The 7,930-nt window shown below is 35.4% G+C and overlaps 1 protein-coding gene across 1 annotated transcript in view; it reads left to right on the forward strand.

Annotated features, from left to right (window-relative positions):
• The window catches only part of LOC123528313 (putative mediator of RNA polymerase II transcription subunit 26), a 58,442-nt gene extending 50,891 nt beyond the window's left edge, over positions 1–7,551 (forward strand). The window contains exons 18-24 of the mRNA XM_045308047.2: positions 323–410; positions 2,396–2,488; positions 3,444–3,580; positions 4,032–4,091; positions 4,814–4,880; positions 5,756–5,848; positions 6,489–7,551. Of these exons, the coding sequence (XP_045163982.2) occupies positions 323–410; positions 2,396–2,488; positions 3,444–3,580; positions 4,032–4,091; positions 4,814–4,880; positions 5,756–5,848; positions 6,489–6,808 (858 nt within the window). The 3' untranslated portion in view covers positions 6,809–7,551. The remainder of the gene's footprint in view (positions 1–322; positions 411–2,395; positions 2,489–3,443; positions 3,581–4,031; positions 4,092–4,813; positions 4,881–5,755; positions 5,849–6,488) is intronic.
• The last annotated feature ends 379 nt before the right edge of the window (positions 7,552–7,930 follow it).

Raw genomic sequence — 7,930 nt, forward strand, 5'->3', positions numbered from 1 at the left:
CTCCAGTTTCCTCAAATGCGCCCAGTTTCACTACCCAGCATCGAAATAGTCGAATGTGCTGTCTCCCTTGACAGTTCTTGTTCCATCTTCATGTGAGGATTGAGTGGTCACATTTCAGTTAATTAAAAAGTACACTTTTTTTTCATTTCACCATAGCTTATACCAGGATTAATATCTTGTATAAACATCCCTTAATTGTGTGTAACAGTTTCATTTGTGCATGTTTTATTAACAGATGATACACCGCTTATGTATTGGCTTTTCTGGCTTCTGCCTTTATGTTCATGTTTGCATTAAAGCCTTGTTTTTTGTATAATCATAGGAGGTAGCAGTTTCCAAGCCAGTAACACCTGTATCCAGCATTCCTCAAATTGGTGTCAAGATACCACAACCAGATGGAACAAGCACTTGTAAGTTATGACTTTTATCTTCTAGGAGATCGTTTTGCATAATCAAAGTACCAGAGCAGACATGTCCTGTGTCTTTTATATACCCAACAGATCAGCTAAATGGTGATGCCATATTTGATTTTTGATATGAAACAGGTATGCAATGACCTGCAATGTTGAGAAATGACCTGTCGGATTGAGAACAATCTATTTTAAAGCTTGGACACTTCGTCAAAAAACACTGAATTTCAAATATTGCTTCTTCTAAAATAGAAAATTATTTATATAGAAAATATGCTTTATTTTAAAAACAATAATTGAATAAATCCCTTGTGAGCTCTGAATAGTCTACTTTTTAGCTCACCTGAGCACAAAGTGCTCAAAGGTGAGCTTTTGTGATCGCCCTGTGTCCGTTATCGTCCGTCGTCAACAATTTGACTGTTAACACTCTAGAGGTCACAATTTTGGCCCAATCTTAATGAAACTTGGTCAGAATGTTACCCTCAATAAAATCTTGGATGAGTTCGATATTGGGTTATCTGGGGTCAAAAACTAGGTCACCAGGTCAGATCAAAGGAAAAGCTTGTTAACATTCTAGAGGTCACAATTTTGGCTCAATCTTAATGAAACTTGGTCAGAATGTTACCCTTAATAAAGTCTTGGACGAGTTTGATTCCGGGTCATCTGGGGTCAAAACTAGGTCACCAGGTCAAATCAAAGGAAAAGCTTGTTAACACTCTAGAGGTCACAATTTTGGCCCAATCTTAATGAAACTTGATCAGAATGTTACCCTTAATAAAATCTTGGACGAGTTTGATATTGAGTCATCTGGGGTCAAAAACTAGGTCACCAGGTCAAATCAAAGGAAAAGCTTGTTAACACTGTAGAGGCTGCATTTATGACTGTATCTTCATGAAACTTAGTCAGAATGTTAAACTTGATGATCTTTAGGTCAAGTTTGAATCTGGGTCATGTCGGGTCAAAAACTAGGTCACCGGGTCAACTCAAATAAAAAGGTAGTTAACACTTTAGAGGCCACATTTATGACCATATCTTAATGAAACTTGGTCAGAATGTTAATCTTGATGATCTTTAGGTAAAGTTTAAATCTGGGTCAGGTGGGGTCAAAAACTAGATCACTAGGTCAAATCAAAGGAAAAGCTTGTTAACACTCTAGAGGCCACATTTATGACTGTATCTTCACGAAACTTAGTCAGAATGTTAAACTTGATGATCTTTAGGTCAAGTTCGAATCTGGGTCATGTCGGGTCAAAAACTAGGTCACAGGGTCAAATCAAAGGAATAGCTAGTTAACACTTTAGAGGCCACATTTATGACCATATCTTAATGAAACTTGGTCAGAATGTTAATCTTGATGATCTTTAGGTCAGTAGGTCAGATGAGCGATACAGGGCCTTCATGGCCCTCCTGTTTAACTAAATTCGTATTTCATTTCAATACTGCTAGAAACTGGGTAAACTTTATGACGGGATGACCTAACTTCTAGCTTTTGGCCATCATTATTTATGCAGGATATTGTGATCCTGCTTTGTCCATCTGTCTGTTCACCCTGCTAAACTGTTTTATGAACATTTTTAAGAATTTATCTTAAGTCTCATGTAAGTCTCATGTAATTGATGCAGCAGAGTGGTGTCGAGTGTTTGACACCAAACTTGGAGGTCATAAGTGCAAATCCAAGTGAACACTGCCAACACAATCTCTAGCATTAATTGGCATGACGACTAGTTAAAAGTCCAAAAATCATCCATAATGTGTTATAATAAACAACTGATGTAAGATAGACATGTTGCAACTACGGTATTCTTACTAATTGACACTTACTTTTACTGGTATTTATTTAAGATGAATTTCATGGATTTAATTGCATGCCTTTTTCTTCAGGAACTTTTCCTACAGTTTTTAGCCTTGCTTATTGTGTTCAAATAACTGATATTTTGAAAGCATTTTGTTCACTTCCTGGTCCACACCTCACTGGCTACTTTTAGATTACATGAAGGTAAAAGATGCACCAGAAACACCAAAATGTAACCAGACAGTTCTGAGTCCGGAGAAAAGTCCCAGCAAGCCTTCAACACCAGGTAAGCTTCTGTACAACTATATCATGTCACTGTTGACACGTTGTTATATTTTCTGGGCCATTGGGATCATGGAGTCCATTTAATACTCTTGAATAAAACAGAGGTCTGCTTCTGAAGATGCGAGGTTGACAGGGGGAGCTGGGAGCACACATTTCATTATCTCTTGTGAAACAAAACCTGTTATTTTGCTTGAATGCATTCTATTTTTACAAAGAGTATTGTTACAGGTATCATTTAGTATTTTACAATGGTAAGGAGTTCAATTATAAATATGTGGGAAGGAGTAATTTATTAATACATCTAATAATGATATGTGTATTATTTTACTTTTTGACTTTGAAACTTAGTTTCTGCTTGACAAAGTCTTATTTAAACCCTTGATAGATCTATGGCTGACCAGATTATGTTGTATGTATATGCAGTCAAAATACAGTATCTTAAATTTCAAAGAACCAGCAGAATTAGAATTTGACTAACGTAGAAAAGATTTATTTAATGCTACTAATTTACTGCTTAGCTCAATAGGGAGAGCGTAGATCTACTGATCTTGGGGTTGTGAGTATGAGCCCTGGGCGAGACATATGTTCTCCAGGAGGATTTGATAAAAGACACTTGTGTGTGGTATCATTTGTCCTCCACCTCAGATTCATGCGGGGATGTTGGCAGTTACTGGCAGAGAACAGATTTGTACTGGTACAGAATCCAGGAACGCTAGTTATGTAAACTGTTGGCCGTTACATGCCTGAAATACTGTTGAAAAACGATGTTAAACCCAAAACAAACAAAATTAATTTACATGAATTTTGAATGCATTTTAACTTCAGTTTAAAATGCTTCAAATAGACAGAGGCATTCAGTATTTTGATCTTTTTCTTGTTAATATTTATATTTAACTAATACAGACATGATCATAATTAATGCTCTGTATTGCATAACTGTCTATGTTTATTTGCAGAGATTAAAAAGAATGAGCCTATCAAAGAAGACACGTTCAGTCCCTTTGATGCTGAGAAACATCGTAAAAAACTTGCTGATATGAAGAAATCGCCTGCACACCCAAATTTCTACCCTGTAAAACGAGCATTTGCAGAGGTGCCAAATTGAATTTCTATATCAGAAATGTAATTCTTGCATAACCTGCAGATTCACTAATGTAACTTTAACCCAAAGCTCCAGAACAGTATGGGCAACACTTGTTATTTGCTGTTGTCAGTCACAATGTCTGCAGGAAATGATCTTATTTTTTACTGTGTAAAACTTTACCTTTTATAACTACATTTTGCTTGATACATGATTTAAATTCTTATTTCTTAAGTAAAAATAATTTGCCAGACAACTGCAATAGATCTCTGATTTAAGAGAATAATACCAATTAAGGAGATGATATACATGTACTAATTTAATAGCAACTTTATTCAAGCTGCATATACTCAGCAAACAATTTAGGTTATAATAATAATAATAATAATAATAATAATAATAAAGGTTTCAAAGTAATGTTCGAAATATGGATAATTTAGTTAAGCAGTACATTACTTTGCAGATGGAAGGAAATTGTCAGGAAACCGGCAATGAAAATATGCAGCTACCAGTATTTGGACAGGTGTGGTTTTTTTGAAATAGGCAAAAGATATCAAACAGCTTTTGCATTACAGTCCAACCTGTATAAAGCAGCCACCAAAGGGAGTCTCACAATAAGTCAGGCGGGAATTAGAACAAAATATTTCAGATGTTGGTTGACAGGTAGCTTAAAAGAAGTGGCCCGCCCGCTAAGCTCAATAGGGAGAGCGCAGATCTACGGATCATGGGGTCCTGAGTTCGAGCCCTGGGCAAAGCATATGTTCTCCATGGCGATTTGATATTGTGTCTGAAATCATTTGTCCTCCACTTTTGATTCATGTGGGAAAGTTGGCAGTTACTAGCGAAGAGCAGGTTTGTACTGGTACAAAATCCAGGAATACTGGTTAGGTTATCTGCCCGCCGTTAAATAACTGAAATACTGTTGAAAAAAAAAACACCCAAAAACATACAACAAAAACAATTGTTGCATTCTAGAAAATAACATTGATTTGCTTAACATATACGGCTGTAGTTTTCACTGTATACTGGAAATCAGAATTTTAGAATTATTCTAAACTTTTCTAGTTTTAAGTAATATGGTATTATCTGGTGGTATGGTAATATATTTAACTAGGGTATATATAACCACTTAAAAAATTATCGATTAGTTTATATTTATTTCAGTATTTAATACATGTATATAAATGTTGAACTGTAAAACACTGTAAGACTTGTAAAAGTTATGTGCATTGACATTTTCTGCAGACCAAAGCTAATAGCACCTTACCATTTGATGGAAGTGGGGATCATACACACATAGCACAGATGAAAGGTAAGTACAGCTATACATGAGAGTATTTGGCTGAGTAGCATAAAATCACATGTAAGCCACACTTTCAATTATTGCTTAAAGAAAGCTATGCTCTCTGACTTTAAGTGTAGACAATGTTTGAAAATGTCAACTGCTTGTGTGGTGTTTGGTGTTACTATGTTTAATTATGGTTCTACCAGGGACTGGGGGATAGTGGTCTGTACTTTAAATTGAATAAAAGAATGTGAAAGCTATGGCCACTGGCAGCTTACTGTTTGATATAATGACCAAATAATTCCAGTAAACTTTCAGTTTTGAACACTACACGTGAATTACTTCTTTGTTGAAAGTAATTTCACTTCTTAATCATCTTAACTTGGATTTTTGAATTATTTTGTTGTATGTACATTCATTCTTAAACTCGTTATTTAATGAGTCTGCATTGCCTTCCCTCAGCTGTAAATGCCTTCATATGATTTAAAGAAAAACAGAATATGTCCTGAATTCTGCCATGTATTTTGTTATGTACGTAATACATACTGCATATGTATAAATCAAAGAATATGATGTCTAAATCTGAAGTTTTCAAAGTATGTTGATGAGTCTGATAGCATTCGTCATGAGCAAGAAGTTAACCCAGTTCCTACAAGTTTTAGGTGTCTTATCAACCTCCCTTTATGAAACTGCAGACACACTACAAAACATAATACTGTTTTCTCTACATAGTGTTTCGTTCATCTACCTGGGCCTATACCTTTATATCGCAAGTGTTGAGCTTAGACTTCAGGCAGGTGCTTCATGTGAAATTCTGGTTTCTCTAGATAAAGTATTGTTTTTACTTTAAGAAAATACCTAAACACAAACATAGTTTCATACTTTGATTATGTCTTTGACAGGGCGGCCAGATTGTGATGAAAATACTAAACCAGTTAGCAGAGAAGAGGTCCAGTCTGCATTTCAGTTTTTCGGTGCATTTGGAAAAAGCAGTGGTATACAGTTGCATTAATGTTATTCAGAAAAAAAAGGGCCTCCGTGGCCGAGTGGTTAAGGTCACTGACTTCAAATCAGTGTGGGTTCGAGCCCCACTCGGGGCATCGCATTCTTCATGTGAGGAAGCCATCCAGCTGGCTTATTGAAGGTCAGTGGTTCTACCCAGGTGCCTGCTCATGATGGAATATTGCAAGGAGGGGCACCTGGGGTCTTCCTCCACCATCAAAAGCTGGAAAGTCGACCTAATTGTGTCGGTGCAACCTTAAACCCAATGAAAATATTCAGAAAAAATTTGATCATGTAGCAAAACACCAATGCAGTTGTGATATTGCAGTCTTCCATTATTTACAGTGATTAGTAAAATGCATTGTTGTGTCTACCAAACCAAGTTTTTCTGGCTCAACAGAACAAGTAAAAGCTTATTGATCTTGTAAACATCAGATAAAAAATCTTAATGTAAAAAAGTTAAATACAAAGTTAAGGTATATTTCTGTTTTTATCTGCTTTGTTATACAATGCAAGTCTTGTTTTTAAAAATGCCACTTTTATTTTGTTGGATTGAGGATGAAATCGTTTATATGTAATTTTGTAGAAGTCAGTAAGTAAAAAATACATTGTTGATGAAATCTTGTTTTGTAGAAGCAAGTGGGTCTAAAAGTGGAAGCACAATGTTCAGTTTTGGAGGTGGAGACTCGTCCAACAGACAACAGACAGGCAGCCCAAATTTCTCCCTGTTTGGTTCCAGTAACAGTGATGACAATGTTTCTAGTGGATTCAACTTCGGCTTTGGAGACAGCAGCAGTAGCAAGCAGGGGGAACCATCTTGTACACCTGGAGGAGGAAACTTTCTCTCACTGTTTGGTGATAGTGGTAATGAGGACCAGAACAGTAACAACAATGGTTTCAGTTTTAACTTTGGCAATAATCAACCAGACTCACCAGCCTTTTCCTTTTTCTGAAATATCAAAAATTCTTCTCTTTGTTTTTCATCCTGAAATACTAGGCAAAGTCACAACGTTTTTTCTAGCATACTGGGCAAATTTACAATTGCTTTCATATTAAAGAGACAGTTGTATACTAGTGCAGGCTTTCTGACAAAACTGGTTTGTTACCTAAGAGATGAATTGCGTCATTATTTCTGTGACAGACAAAACCTTACAACATGTTATAAAGTAGACATTGTTCTTTTAACAGATTCAGGCAGGATGTGTTAACATCAACCGGCATATCTTGTTTTAATAGGGAAATTAGAAGCTTTTACATGTGTACATTTCATGTCTTGTATGGCATCATCAACCTCTTTATAGAATACATGTATGTTTTATTTTATTTATTTTTTTCATTTTTTTAAGACAAGTACTCAACAAACTGCATTTGAATCATTGCAAGTTTTATCAAGTTGTGTGCTGTATGGAAAACCCTGAATCAGTATAAATTGTTTTGATTTCATTGTTGAAAGGAAAGGAGGACAATAGTTGCAATGAAATTAAACAAGAAAGACAAGTTACTTGCAAGATATGTTGCAAATAATTTGGAACTTGACAGATAACTGTCCTAAGTTTCAATAGAAATAACAGGATTTCCTCGTCATATATGTTATCACATCATTGTTATTGTTAGTTAAATTCGATTATTTATTGTTGGAAGTGTTATATTTAAATGTTTACTATTGCTGGTTATGAATAAAATAGTATGGGCATAAGTAATAAGTCTGTTTAATAAACTATTTATATATAGAAGGAATATTTTCAAAGGTCTTAACTATAACATAAAAAAATAAACAGTTTGGATGTAAACTGAGGTACTGTTCATCTTCGGGCCTGAATCACCGAAGTATAGAATATGTTAGAGAAGAAGAGTTTATCATCTGTGGGCAAGTTGTGATTGGCAGACAATGTCTTCTAGGCTAGTTGTACATATTGGTTACCTTTGGCGTCTGTATATAAGCTTAAATACGCACAAAAGTAAGGAAAAAAGGCAAACCTGTGGACAACTCCGATGCCTTTATAGGAACCAAAAGGATGTCCAAATTACCTGCAAAATTATTAAGAAAAACTATGGCAAGACAAAAGTAGCTAAGC

Source organism: Mercenaria mercenaria, chromosome 14, assembly GCF_021730395.1.
Source record: "Mercenaria mercenaria strain notata chromosome 14, MADL_Memer_1, whole genome shotgun sequence".
NCBI lineage: Eukaryota > Metazoa > Mollusca > Bivalvia > Venerida > Veneridae > Mercenaria > Mercenaria mercenaria.